The 15,618-nt window shown below is 40.5% G+C and overlaps 1 protein-coding gene across 6 annotated transcripts in view; it reads left to right on the forward strand.

The window, feature by feature from the left end:
- Positions 1–15,174, forward strand: part of HS3ST5 (heparan sulfate-glucosamine 3-sulfotransferase 5) — a 286,342-nt gene extending 271,168 nt beyond the window's left edge. For 5 of the 6 annotated variants that reach the window (XM_043439597.1, XM_043439601.1, XM_043439602.1 and 2 more), the window contains 2 exons: positions 9,668–9,806; positions 13,431–15,174. In XM_043439597.1, the coding sequence (XP_043295532.1) occupies positions 9,700–9,806; positions 13,431–14,361 (1,038 nt within the window). In that variant the 5' untranslated portion in view covers positions 9,668–9,699 and the 3' untranslated portion in view covers positions 14,362–15,174. Of the gene's footprint in view, positions 1–2,950; positions 3,063–9,667; positions 9,807–13,430 lie in introns of all 6 variants that reach the window. The other variant, XM_043439600.1, reaches the window with a different exon arrangement.
- Positions 15,175–15,618: the final 444 nt, after the last annotated feature.

The raw sequence follows: 15,618 nt of genomic DNA on the forward strand, positions 1-15,618 counted from the left end.
ATGGCTGCAGTCACCATCTGCGATGATTTTAGAGCCCAGGAAAATAAACACGTTAATAATACCATTATTTAAGAAAATGTTAGCCTGCCCAAGAATGAAGGCTTTTAGAATCATCTTGCATGCAAACCAATTATAAATTATTTTACAGATTTATTAAATACTTGGGAGGTTTTTTGAAGACGTGTAGTTGTACTTTTGTTATCAATGATAAGAGAACCAGCACTGCGTTCTTTCTTCTTAAGCTCTGTTATTTAAAGAACATAGCAGCGGATGCAGAGACAAACTGGAAGGAGGCACAGAAAGCTGAGGAGAAAAGACCTAGAAAAGTGAAAATAGAAAAAAGGGATTACTGGGGCCTCCAAATGAATATAGGCCTCTTTAGAAAGGGAGGAGAATGGAAGAGAAGGCTAAAAAAGGAAGGGGAGGAGATGGATAGGTACAGTCTCCTTTTCCCTGACAGCTCTTGGCAGCATACAACACACTCAGTGGGTACTCAGAAAACATGTGATTAATGAATTCATAAAAGGGAAAATGAATGGGACATAATTAGTAGTGTGCAACCTGCTCTTGGGGAGAGGGGATGGTCTGTAGTGTTTGTCAGTATCAGTTGTGTAAATCCTCTCTCCGTGGCTAAGTTTAAACTATCCACATGAATTCACTAAGTGTGGAATTAGGAAGAGACCTAACTGCACAGAGATACTATTGCACAGTAGTATCTCCACTGTATAATAAACTTAACTTCAAGAGCACAGGTAATAGTAAAAATAGTACAATAATTAGGAAATAATGTTTTTTATATTTATTGCCTTTGTTTCTTAATTTCTTTAACTGTGAATTTCTGTGATGTAGTTCTTAATCAAGGCTTTAACAACTGGCTTGCAAAGTGTGAGCCAGCTCCAGCCCTCCAATGGGTGGGCATCATCAGATGCTGCCACTATACATGTTGTATAAAAAGAACTTTCTCCATTTTTATTTCTTTAAAAGAATTGAGAAAAGAAAAGTAAAATAGGAGACAGGACTAGAAATCTCCTTAGAAAATTTTCTCATTTGCCACTTTTCCAATTTTTTTTTTGATACCTAAGTCATCAGAATGTACAAGTTGAATGTTTAAGAAAAGATAAATGATATATCTATTTCTACTAATAAACTCTATTATAACATTTTCAACAGTAAATGAACTTAATAGGGAGGTGGAGCTGTAGAGTATTAAAAAGCTCGAAACTAGCAGTTAGCAACTCCAGGCTTAATAGTTTGAGGCTTTGAGCAGATCATTTCACTTCCTGAGACCCAAGAATGCCCACTCTCCCACTTATATCACAAGACTTTGTGTGAATTCAGGTGGGGATCTTCTAGCATCCTGAAATGTTGATAATCTGCCACTTACTCTCAAATGATTTGATAAAAATAATACATGTTTCTATAAGGAAAGATAAAGCAAATGTCAAAATTTAACAACTGGTAAATCTACATGAAGGATTTGTAAGCACTCAAAACTCTTCTTCAAAATAAAAAAGTGGGGGAAATTAGGTTATTATAGGCATATAGCATATATGAACCTGCAAAGCACTATACAAAGATAAACTACTATTACCTACTTAAAGAGATGTGGTATCTAGATACCGTAGCTGTTAAGATAGTCAGAGTTCATTCCATCTAGCTGATTCAGTTGTTTAGTAGTTATTTGCAGAGTATCAATGACCCTTAAAGTGCTGGTGATACAATAATGAACAAGGCACAGTCATTCATCTCATGGAAGTTACATTCTGGTTAGAGGGACACACAATACACAAGCAATTAAAGTTTGGTTTCAATAGAATTAAATAAAGGATGCTGTTGTGACACATAGAAGGAACCTGTAAGCCAGCCTTCCCAAGGAGCCTAAGATCCAAAAGATAGGAATTGATCCAAGACCTGGAGAGAAGTCAGCATCAGTATATGTGGCTAATGCTTATTGAATATTTTGCCGTGCCAGTGTTCTAATTACTCTCCATACTCCTGTGCCCCCCACAGAAGTTCTCTGGGGCTATCCTTGTCCTACTGGGACACTGTTGGTTGGTGCCCCAGACCCGATAGAGGGGTCACTGGTAGGAGGCACAGCTGCTGTTTTCAGGCTCTGGAAACCTCCTGTGGAAAGGCCCTGATGCAAACCTCCTGTGGAAAGGCCCTGATGCAAACCTGGCCATGATCTATTCAAAAGAACTGCAAGCTGTTCTGTATGCTGAAGTTTGCACATGCCCATACTGGGGAGAGGTCATGTTGGTGAGGAATTGTGGTGGAAAAGGTAAACGGCCTTTAAAACTCTGTGGATAATAGGGACCCATTAGAGTATTAAGCCTGAAGGTGATATGATCAAATTTCTGTTTGGAAAGACTGTTCTGTCTTCAATATGGAGAATAAATTGAGACAGAAACAAAACTAATAGTGGGGAGACCAGTTAGGAGCCTATAAAATCTGAGAGAGAGTGTGGCCTGTGCCAAGGCAGTCACAGATGACAGTGTGAAGTAGGTAGATCCTAATAGTACTTTAGAGATAGAATTTACTGGTGGGACAGAGCCAAGGATGATGGATTTCAAGGTTTCTGGGCTGGGCAATCCTGTCGGCAGATGAGGACTCATTCACTGAGTAGGGCTGTGTGGAGAAGAGCAGGGGGAGGAAAGATGAGACAGGGTGATAATGAGAGGACAATAAACAGATCTAACCAAGATCTTACAGAGAACAGAACATGAGAGTCTGAACTGAGTGACAGAACCAGCTATTTGGATCATCTACTATAAAATCTTTCAAAAGGAGAGTCCGTTTTTGAATTATTGGGAAAATAAGTGGAGTTCCTATGATTCTGGTTGGTTTTAATCATAAACAGTTTACTGAATATGAAAAATACTTTGTAAACTATAAAAATATTACCTTCTTTATCATCATTATTTATTAATATTTTTCTTCCTTTTATTAGATTGAAGCCGCGTAAGTAGCCCTTTTTATTTACCCCTTCATAAAAGCATTTGCCTCTTTTGGTTTTCACCTTCTCATCTTCTACTTCAAGATACAATGGAAGGAAATTTGGGGTGAGTTGAAAGTGGATTTATCTGCTCTCATCAGTCAGTAAACAAGCATTTATTAAGAGTCTCCCAGTGGTGATCATTTCTAAATGTATAGAAATATCAAGTCACTGTGTTGTGCATTAGGAACAACATAGTGTTGTAGGTCAATTATGCTTCAAAAAATAAGTATACACACAAACTCACGGAAAGAGAGATCAGATTTGTGGTACCAGAGGCAGGGGTTGTATGTAAAGGGCAGGAATTGGATGAAGAGGGTCAAAAGGTACAAACTTCCAGTTATAACATAAATAAGTACTAGGGGTATAGTGTACAACATGATAAACGTAACTAATACTGTTGTACATTATATATGAAAGTTGTTGCATTCTCATCACAAGGAAAAAATAGTTTTTCTTTTATTTTGTATCTGTGAGATGATGGGTGGTCACTAAATATACTGTGATAATCATTTCATGATGGATGTCAGGCAAATCATTATGTTGTACACCTTAAACTTATGCTATGCTCTATGTCAATTACATCTCAATAAAGCAGGAAGAAAATTTTAATAAAAAACCAAGCAAAAAAAGGAGCCTCTCAGGTGAGCATCCAAAGCTGAGGGAGAGACACTGCAATCAAGGGGTCATGTTCTTTGAGATCAGAGAATTTTGAATTTAAATCCTCCTGTATTTACCAGCCATATGCCCTTGGGTAAATAATTTGTTCATCTCTCTGCTCAGTTTCCATCAGAAAAAAATAGAATGAATAATACTTCACAGGCCTGTTGTATTACATGAGATAATAAATGTGAAAGAAACACAGAGATTAGGGCTCAATAAATGTTGTTCCTTGGACTTAAGGACACAGCAAGGGGAGAGGGTGGGCAGAACTGAGAGTAGCACGGACGTATCTACACGACCACGTGTGAACAGGTAGCTGGTGGGAAGTGTAGCCTAGGGAGCTCCGCTGGTGCTCTGAGAGGACCTAGACGGGTGGGATGCGGTGGGGTGTGGGAGGAAGTTCAAGAGGGAGGGGATATGTGTATACATATCCCTGGTGACTTAGTGGTAAAGAATCCGCCTGCCAATGCAGGAGACAGGGGTTCAATCCCTGATTCCAGAAGATCCCCTGGAGAGGGAAATGGCAATCCACTCCAGTATTCTTACCTGGAGAACCCCATGGACAAAGAAGCCCGGCATGCTATAGTCTATGGGGTAGCAAAGAGTCGGACATAACTCAGTGACCAGAATACACACAAACAGAGCTGATTAACTTCGCTGTACAGCAGAAGCTAACACAACACTGTGGAACAATTATACTCCAATAAAGTGAATTAATAAAAAAATACAACTTAATAAAAAGAAAGAATAAATGTGGTTCCTGTCCACCCCATAAGGCTGTTGCCCCAAATAAATGAACTAATACTCCAAAGACAGTTAAAATTTCCTTGAAATAATTCTAGTCTATAAGTTCAGTCATTTTTAATGAACTTTACTGCTGTTGTTTTTGTTACCATTTTTACTAGCACCAGGGGCTTGCGGTAACTGTGTCTACGAGCCTTTGAACACCACTTGAGCGAATCTTTATTATTACTTTTTTTGAATTCCCTTATTTCTTTGTGTGAGCTTGGGAATCATTTCCTTCTTTGCTTAGTGCTGCTTTGGAGAAACAGCCAGATGTCTCTACAATTTGTCATTTCTGGCCACATACTCTGTTATTTAGGTACTCTTCTTTGTTCAGCTAAGATACCATGTCTATTAAACCATTTGCAGTCTGGAGAAACTATAATTGTGATGTTCTTGGCATGCAAAATGAAAGACACCGGGAGATTGAAAACTGCAGATAAAGGAGTGCTTAAATGTCACTGTAGGTCTTTAACTTTTTTTTTTAATAAAAAGAGATAATAAATTTTTTAAAACTTTAATTTTATATAAATTGCCTATTACCAGTGTGAATGCTCTGATGAAAGATTATTAAACTATCCATTAAGCTGGCATACAGAGCCAAAGGGAAGGGACTTAGGGGATTGGAGAAGCAGTTAACCTTCTCCCCAGTTTAATGGCATTGTCTGTAAGGATCAGGTGGCACATCTTCTCTCTGGCTTGTACTCCTGGACCAAGACCTGCAGCTCCCAGCTTTTAAGACTCCATCATGGCACAGGCTTGAGCACTTCATGATGTCATAGAAAACCACAGAGGCATCTTGAATGTTAAATGTACTAAGTATCTGGTTTTTCTTGAACATGGTTTATTCTGAGGCTGCTCTGATACTCTTAGCACATAATCTGAGTGATTACAAAACAGATGGAGAAGGAAATGGCAACCCACTCCAGTATTCTTGCCTGGAAAATCCCATGGACAGAGGAGCCTGGCGGGCTACAGTCCATGGGGTTGCAAAAGAGTCAGACACAACTTATCAACTAGACAACAACAACAATGGGTGCTACACTTAGGTAGCAGAGGAGGCCAAGTGACCCCAGACTCCTTCCAAGTTGCTCCTCTGTGCGAGGCTGGTGACCTTTGTTGAGGCCACAGGCAAGCACATTTCACCTTTGCTTTTCTCACCTCTCCCATTTGTAGCCATCCCTCTTCAACCATCTCATAGCTTTTACCCTGTCATACTGTTTGTAAGCACACAGTAAATTCGTTTACACTAAGCTACAATAACACATGGGCTTCCACAGTGGCTCAGCAGTAAGGAATCCTCCTGTAATGCAGGAGCCACAGGAGACGCAGATTCGATCCCTGGGTCTGCACAGATTCGATCCCTGGAAGAGGGCATGGCAACCCACTCCACAGTAATTCCATGGACAGAGGAGCCTGGTGGGCTACAGTCCACAGGGTCACAAGGAGTCAGACATGACTGAAGGGGCTTAACATGCACGCACGCACAATGACACATAATCCCTTATGTGAGTCTGGCCTTTGTGTAGTGATGTCACCTGTAGAAAACTTATTTCATTCTCATTATAGCCCTAAGGAGTGGGGAAGTTAGAGACTGGTCTCATTTGTTGTTGTTGTTGTTCGCTTGCCCAGTCATGTCTGACTCTTTGCGACCCCACGGACTGCAGCAGGCCAGGCCTCCCTGTCCCTCACCATCTCTCGGAGTTTGCCCAAGTTCATGTTCATTGCATCAGTGATGCCATCCAGCCATCTCATCCTCTGATGCCCTCTTCTCCTTCTGTCCTCAGTCTTTGCCAGCATTAGGTGCTTTTTCAATGAGTCGTCTGTTTACATCAGATGACCAAAATACTGGAACTTCAGCTTCAGCATCAGTCCTTTCAGTGAAGATTCAGGGTTGATCTCCCTTAAGACTGACTGGTTTGATCTCCTTGCTGTCCAAGGGACCCTCAGGAGTCTGTCTTCTCCAGCACCACAGTTCGAAGGCATCAGTTCTTTGGCGTTCTACCTTCTTTACAGTCCAGCTCCCACAACCATACATGACCACTGGGAAGACTATAGCCTTGACTATATGGACATTTGTCAGCAGAGTAATGTCTCTGCTTTTCAACACAGTCTAGGTTTTTTCATCTCTTTCCTGCCAAGAAGGAGTTGTCTTCTGATCTCATGGCTGCCATCACCATCCGCAGTGATTTTGGAGTCCAAGAAGAGAAAATCTGTCACCGCTTCCACCTTTTCCCTTTCTGTTTGCCATGCGGTAATGGGGCTGGACGCCATGACTTGGTTTTCTTTAGTATTTAGTCTTAAGACAGCTCTTTCACTCTCCTCCTTCACCCTTATCAAGAGGCTCTTTAACTCCTTTTCGCTTTTTGCCATTAGAGTGGTATCATCCACATATCGGAGGTTGATGTTTCTCCCACCTATCTTGATTCCAGTTTGTAACTCATCCAGCCTGGCATTTCTCCTGATGTGCTCAGAGTACAGGTTAAACAAACAGGGTGACAGCAGACAGCCGTGTCATGCTCCTTTCTCAATCTTGAACCAATCAGTTGTTCCATACAGGGTTCTAACTGTTGCCTCTTGACCCACATACAGATTTCTCAGGAGACAGGTAAGCTGGTCTGGTATTCCCATCTTTCTAAGAGCTTTCCACAGTTTGTCATGTCCACACAGTGAAAGACTTTAGCATAGTTGATGGAACAGAGATAGATGTTTTTTTTTCTGGAATTCTCATTTTATAGAGAAGGAACAAAGGTTCAGGGAATATGAGCAGCCACTAGAGTCTCACTCAGGGGAGAACTTAACCAGGAGACTTGAGCACAGGTTTCTTTCCACCACCCAGTTCCACATATTACCGCAGTATTTGCATTTTGACAGGAATCAGAGTCCTGTGCTGAAAGCAGGTAACCACTTAACTGAGGGCTTCAGACATCAACCCAGAGAGAGAAAACTGATTTTTTCAGTGAAGCCCTGAGTTATGCAACATAAGTTACTGCCTTTGCCTCCACATTGCCTGTCCATTGTGTGATCACAGGCAAGTTACAGAAAATTGTCTGTGTTTCACTTCTCCTGTTTATGAAATGGAAATAGCTGTATCTGCCTCATAGGATTTTTCTGACAATTTCCTGAAATACCACCTGGACGATATTCTTGTCACATAGCAGGTCTCATCAAACCTCATCTGCTCTTCCCCTTTGCTTCCCCATTTTGCCAACATACAAGGCAGGCCACGCAAAGCCAGAACCCTGAGCTCACCCAGGCCCTGCAAAGATCCTTCTGAACACCTCCTCTTCACTTGTGCCCTCAGCCCTTTCTCCTGTCCCCTCAGTTCCTGTGTCCAGCCACACCAACCTTTCTTCCCTTCTCATTATTTTTCCTCCACACCGCATGCTGGGTCCTCTGGCTGAAGCCCACCTCCTTGCCCTCCTGCCCTCCTCTGTCCTCATGCTCCAGGTATAAGCCAAGTCCCCTCTTTAGGAAGGACTGAAGTAGCTTCCCCCTGTTGTTCTTCCTCACTGCACTTTTCCTTTCCTTCTGTTATTACAGTCTGAAGGTACTTGCGACTCCTACATTTACTGGTGTGGTTTCTCTCTTCTCCACTAGACTGTCGCCTCCCATGTTGGCCACGGCCTCCCGGGCACCCAGGGCAGAATGTAGCTCATAAGTTGTTTCCAATAAATATTTGTGGACTGTGTGTTGGATGAATGTTTCTTTCCCCTCTCCCTCTTGGGGTGCCCTCCTACAGCCTCCTCACCACGTCATGCACTTCCTCAAAGGCACATACCTGAACATTCCCTCCATTTTCCCCAACATTTATTTATACATTATTGTGAGTGAGGTGTTTCATGATTCCTTAATCACATTACTAATTTTCCAAGGGCTAAGACTCATTCAAGATCTTTTTTGGAATTCCCCATAAACCTGGTAGAAAAGCTGGGAAGGCTATCAGTGCTCAGTATTTCTTGATGAATGAATAAATCAAGCAGTCAATCCAGGTATAATCCTTTTGCACAAAGAAAATGTTCACTTAGCAAATACAGAGAGACTATTGCAGCAAAACAGTTTCTCACCATGACACATTGCCGTAGCCCTCTTCTGGGGTTACTATTTTGAGTTTCAGTGAGAAGCAAACAATCTTATCTTGAAAAGGGAATTGGATTTATTTTTAATAAGAAAGCCTGAATTGGAAGCTTGAATTTTTCCCCAAAATTTAATAACAGCACTGATAAAGCCTTACTCTCCTCAGCCAGCCCTGTTTCAGATATAAGAAAACAAAGCTTCCATGTAAGCTCTTGTCTTGGTGTTAGAGCAAGACCTGTAAGACCAACCATATTTAAATTCATTGAGAGCCGTGAGGGGGTCACGTAGCAGGGGCTTCTAGTCTGAGCATGATTTTAGAATCTGTCACTCCAACCCAGGTCTGGGCAGAGGCAATGAAGGAAACATCAAGTTACTTGGAGCCACTGCCCCCAAACATTTGAGGTCCTGACAGTTCCCACTGATAACCTCAGTAAGTAAAGACATAGCTTCTTAAATTTTTTTTTTTTTTACATTTTGGCTGTACCACTCAGCCTGTGGGGTCCCAGTTTCCCAACCAGGGATCGAACCTGCACCCCTTGCATTGGAAACACAGAGTCCTGACTGGACTGCCAGGGAAGTCCCAAGACATAGCTTTTGATCTCACCCTCTTCCTCCTTTCACAACTAAAAAAAAAAAAAAAAAAAAACCATGTCAGTAAAATATGTCATTGTTATGCCCCAAATGATAACTTACTGAGGGAGGATCCCAATTTCCACATTCATCCCACTATACCAAAATAGAAGCTTCAGTTCCCTGGTTGCCCTGCTGCTCAACCTCAGGTTGTTCAGTTGCTCATTTTATCAATATTTTTGAATGATTAACAACAAATATATATATATATATGTGCATATATATATATATATAATGATTTTTGCATTTTAATTTACTTTGACAATTGCCCAGCAAGTCCTTCTAGTTAGTATTTTGCCTCTAGTTTAGTTTTGATCTTAAAACACAGGCCAAGAGAAGGAAAGTAAGTTTTGCCAAAATACCTGTTGTACTATGAACATTGTTGAGGTTGATGCGGCATCTGTTCTTTGTGTGACATCACTCAATCCCTGTATTCCCACCCCTGCAGGGCTTTGTGACAGTCCACAGAGCCAGTAGGAGATGACTTCTGATGAGCCCCCTCCTATCCCCATCTCTCAGGCTGCAGGAGTCCTGAAGGTTGATGGAGGGCCATGCTATTCAAACAGCAGGCGTGGCTGAGACAGAAGCTCCTGGTGCTGGGAAGCCTTGCCGTTGGAAGTCTCCTGTATCTAGTCGCCAGAGTTGGGAGCTTGGATAGGTAGGTGATTAAACACATACTCATGCCCATGTGACTTCACATGTCTCTTGATTTAAACTTCCTTAGGACATAATTTTAAATCTATCCATTTGTTTTCGTCTCTCAACATTCCCAAGAAACATATTTTTCTGCAGCATTGATTTTGATTTATTGAGCCTTTCAAAGAAAGAGATCCAAGTTGCTCAAACCAAGGTGTTCATCAGGATTCATTTGTACTCTGTGTGTGTTGGTGTTTGTTTTCAGAGAAGGGGTAAAGCCATGTACAGCAAAAATGTCATTTACTAGAGCTCTGTGTGCATCTGGATGTTGACCTCTGGCCATAGCAAAATAGTGATGATGTATTTATGTATCTACATCTTGATATTTATAAGTGGACAATTAATGTGCTACCAAGAGAGTTAAAATTATGTATGAGCCTGTAAAGGAGCTCATCAAATTTGGAATCCATTGCCCTGGAAAGATGGCTGCAGGCTTGGGGCGTTTTAACTATGTTAATTAGCTCTGGTTTCTATGAACTGAACATACTGGACAAGGAGGCTGTCACTCAGAGTAATTCAATTCCCAGAAAGCAATGGAAAATCCATGGAGAGGAAATTTATAGAGCTAGGGTTTGGCTCTAAATAAGCCAACATTGAAAGGCACCAGACCTGCGGAAGGCCCGACAATGTCAGCTAACTTCACATTGAATGCTTCTGGATTGTCCCACTTCTGGAATGATTGGAAAGGACACAGAAGTTAATTTCTGAAATGTGAAGCTTCCTTCTTTGCCCTTTAAAATTAATTCTTGCACTTAAAAGACAATTCAGTTCCCATTTCATGTCCAACTCTTTGCGACCCCATGGACTTCTCTAGACCAGAATACTGGAGTGGGTAGCCTTTCCCTTTTCCAGAGGATCTTCCCAACCCAGGGATCGAACCCAAGTCTCCTGCATTGCAGGCAGATTCTTTACCAGCTGAGCCACAAAGGAAACCCTATGAAAGTACAGCTACGCATTAAAACAAAAACATCTTCCTGACAATTTTTCTTCCCTATAGATCTTATCACACAAATATTTAACAAGTAATATAATAATGGTTTTTTCCTTCAGCCAGTGTTAATTTTGATTGATAAAATGAGCCCTTTGATGTTTTTCAATTCAAAATTCCTGAGTAAACTTCCTATTAACTAGTTGCTAACCATGGGAAATGATATAGCCCAGAGCTTATCACTGACTCCTAAAGTAGTGCTTGTTGTTAGTGAAAAGCCTTGACGGGGTGCCATTGTCCTGTGTCCATAATGGAACTTTTATATCAAGTTCTTCCTAATATTTTAATTTTTTTCTAATCATTTGCTTTTAATAATTGATCTAATGATCATTAGCACGTTAGTTATGTAGTTGATAACTTTTCATTTTTAACCTGGTCTCTAGTCTCTAATGAGGTAGCTTTTATAAGGACTTGGATTGCTTTGCTTTCTCAAAACCTCTCACTTGCGAGTCTGAGCAGAAACTGGCACATGTTGACATAAGTTTATCCTTAGAAACTGAAAAGCCTGCTCTCTTGGTAAGAGGCTGAACTCAGTTACTTCTACTGTCGTTTCCAATCCTAAAATTTCTGACTTTTCAGTCTGGGTTCCATGCCTGCTCTCTAGGAATCAGAAATAATATGATATCTTCTCTTATCTTGAATAAGGGAATCCAAAAAGCAATCATTCAGTGGGGAATGAGCTCCCATGATAGACGGTAAATAAAGGAAAGAAGGAAAATGGCCTTTTCTAGATGTAGGAAAATTTCTTTCCAGGTCAAACAAGGCAGAGAGTGTTTCAGGCTCTCTCAACCTGGGTTCTGTGAGAGAATCAAGTCCTACAGGAAAACATTTAATTGACCATTTCCTTACTTCTCCCAAGGACAGCATCATTCAAGATGCCTGGGAGAAAAGTCCATCTATTACATTCAATGGATGGCTTATGGAATTTGGATTTAATTCTCAACTAGAGCCCAGCAAGACCTAAAACATGAATTTGTAACATCCCAATCAATGTCAGAATTAAAAACATACTTTGAGTATATATGTATTGCTACTTTTATATCTTCCACTTAGAGCTCTAGCATATCAACCCTATTAACAGATCTATAAAAACAAAATTCATTTTCTCTAAAATATTAGCTGATAAACCATGTTTTGAATAGTGTGCTATATGTTCATGCTTTACACAATGAGCAAAAGTTGTTTATAAAATTATAAAAAAAAACTCACTGAAAAATAAAATATGTTCATAAGCATTAAAACAGAGAGCTGCTTCAGCAGCACAGGTGAAGCCCCTTCCCCTCAGTTCTGCAGAATGCCTTGGTATAACCTTAAGGTTTCTCCCTTCTCCTTTTAATTGTAAACATTACAGAAAATAAAAAAGATTCAGTGGGGTCTCTTGGGAAAAGCAAGAGACAGCCTCATTGCCCTACAGAGAGGAGGACATCAACTCCAAATTATTATGGTAACAAGAAGCTTCAGTTGGAGGAATTGGTTTAACAGCCATTTTTACTGACATTATACCCTTTAATAAGAAAGTGAAAATGCCTTCTCAAGTAAACTCAGGAAAATTATAATGAATCTCAGTTCAATTCTAGACTATCCCCAAAAGGAAATTCAATTTACTAACCATATAAATTGGCCACACCAAATTAAATAGCCACTCCAGTCTAATATTGTGATTGTTACCACACCTTTCTCTCTGAAAAAAAGCAGCAGTGGTTGTTCCTTGCTTAGGGCAATGTTGAAGTGGAAATCCTCTTTTCTGGCTTCATCCAATGCCTTCCTTCCTTCACAAATTTGAGTCCCTGATTTAAGCGCACTTGGCAATGAGGACCTCAGGTTTCTGGGGCTGCCAAGGACTTGTTGATTTCTGATCCCAGGTGTGATAGGTGATATACAGCACTTGCTGATTGCATTGGATTTGCTCCTACATTCAGCAAAGTAAAAACATAAGCCTGACCTTTTTAGAAAGAAAGAGAGAGAGAGGCAGAAGAAATATGTACTCTGCTAGCTGTCCCCAGGGCCAAAGGCAGAAATTCTCATAGAATGTAAAGCTCAGCAAGTGCCAAGATTGGAATTTTGCAGGTTGATGACGCAAATAGTCAAGGGCAGAAACTGGGACCTCTTTTCAGAGTCTATCTCAAAGATTTTCAGAGTCATTGAGGGCAGCTGAGCTGTAATAAAATAATACCACAGGAAACCCACAGGACGTGGCCTCCTAGCTGCCCTTTAGCCCCCCAGCTGACGATTCTCATCTTCCATCTTTCATATTTTCTAAATGATGTTAACTGGTGAGCTGTTAAAAGGCTATTAGTATGGCTGGTGTCACTTGTCTGTCCTGTATTGTGAATGTCAGTACACGCTGTAGTCAATTAAGTGCTTGGTGAATACAAATTCTAAGAAGCACTAATAAAAATATCCCATCAATTATGTGTGTTCCATTTAATACAGAGTTGCTTAAAATAAAATTTCCCAAACATATGTTGATTATAGATTGCAGCAGGCAGGGAACAGTGGTTTTATTTATGCATTTAAAGTCTTGCTCTGACTGGAGAACCAGAGAAATGAGAAGTTAGTTGCAATGAGCTCCTTAGAGTGTCTCTCTGTTGCTTACAGGCTACAACCCATCTGCCCCATCGAAGGCCGATTCGGAGCCCGTGGCCAGGCTGAATTCCCCCTGCGCGCCCTACAGTTTAAGCGTGGCCTGCTGCACGAGTTCCGGAAGGGCAACTCTTCCAAGGAGCAGGTACACCTTCAGGACCTGGTCCAGCAACTTCCCAAGGCCATTATCATTGGAGTGAGGAAAGGAGGCACCAGGGCCCTGCTTGAGATGCTGAACCTCCATCCCTCAGTGGTCAAAGCCTCTCAAGAAATCCACTTTTTTGACAATGATGAGAATTATGCCAAGGGCATTGAGTGGTATAGGAAAAAGATGCCTTTTTCCTACCCTCAGCAAATCACAATTGAAAAGAGTCCAGCATATTTTATCACGGAGGAGGTTCCGGAAAGGATTTACAAGATGAACTCATCCATCAAGTTGTTGATCATTGTCAGGGAGCCAACCACAAGAGCTATTTCTGATTACACTCAGGTGCTAGAGGGGAAGGAGAGGAAGAATAAAACTTATTACAAGTTTGAGAAGCTGGCCATAGACCCTAATACCTGCGAAGTGAACACGAAATACAAGGCAGTAAGAACCAGCATCTACACCAAACATCTGGAAAGGTGGTTGAAGTACTTTCCAATTGAGCAATTCCACATTGTTGATGGAGATCGCCTCATCACGGAACCCCTACCAGAACTTCAACTTGTGGAGAAGTTCCTAAATCTTCCCCCAAGGATAAGTCAATACAATTTGTATTTCAATGCTACCAGAGGGTTTTACTGCTTGCGATTTAACATTATCTTTAACAAGTGCCTGGCGGGCAGCAAGGGGCGCATTCATCCAGAGGTGGACCCCTCTGTCATTACCAAATTGCGCAAATTCTTTCACCCTTTCAATCAAAAATTTTACCAGATCACTGGGAGGACATTGAACTGGCCCTAAAATAATACGTCATACAACACTGTGTGTTGTGCCTGGAGACAGACAATGTCTCTTCTAGATTAAAATATGCACTTTTCCTAGACACAACTGTCCACGTCATTTTTCCATGTATACTTGTACATATGCAGTGTGTGACCAAATATAAGATCAGCTCTTTTTCTACTGAAAATTTACAAAATCAAAACAAAACAAAACACCAATTTGCAGTCTACATAGTTGCATCTTTTATGCTATTTACAAAAAGAAGAGGTGGTGGTACTGGGAAAAAGTGACTTCAGCTATTCTCAAAGAGTTAGTCTTCCTTCGAGTCAGGATTTATCGCCTGCCATTTTCATAGATTTAAGCCAAAAGATGAACATGTGAAAATGTACCAATGGCTGTGAAGTTTCAGGAAGTAGAGGATTCAGTTATGCATACTTTTCTAAGGGAAAGCTGACTCTTTAATTCAGTTGCTGAATTGATGCCATGAAAACAGAAAATACTATTTTCTTATTATTTAAAAGAATGTCTTAGCTCATAAAATTGACATCATTCCAAAGTTCCCGTGGTGATTTTGCACTATTGTTTTCTCGTATGGACCATGGTGTCACGTGTAGCATGTCAATCACACGTCGGAAAGTTGAGTCCTTTGGCTTCCATGTTCTATGTCAACAAAGAGAAAAGTCATGTACATACTGTATATAGTTGTAAATACTGCTTTCACACTAAGTAATTCTATTTTGTAAACTGAATATGGCTATTTAATTTATTGTGGAAATTAAATTTATTGTGGTATTTAAAAAATGGAATGGATTAAAATTACTCTATGTGCAATTTTTTTTACTCATTTGTCTTACATGCCCCTTGCTGGCTCCCAAAGTCAAAGCTGTTTATGTACACACAAGAGCACTTGGAAAGATGCCCTTCTCCATTGAGTTTCTGTACCCTTATGACAATGCAGTTATGAAGTGAGGTTGACTATATTTTAAAAAATATCTCAGCCATCCAGAAATCTAGTATAAAAGCCACCGCAAAGAGCAGTAGTGCTTCTCTGCTACAACTTTTAACAATTAAAAAAATTGCTTCTGGTGCTGGGAGACAGACAAGAAATACTTTAACATAATCAAAGCATAGAAGAATCACAGTTTTATTTGAACCCAGTCAGACCAATAGAGAAATTAAATTAGATTAGAAAATTTGTGTAGCCTCTATACTGAAAGCTGCCAAAGCTTCAAAAAATAAATACGAACTCTCAGAGCTCCCTCTTTAACATAAAAC

This window comes from Cervus canadensis, chromosome 20 (assembly GCF_019320065.1).
Source record: "Cervus canadensis isolate Bull #8, Minnesota chromosome 20, ASM1932006v1, whole genome shotgun sequence".
Lineage (NCBI taxonomy): Eukaryota > Metazoa > Chordata > Mammalia > Artiodactyla > Cervidae > Cervus > Cervus canadensis.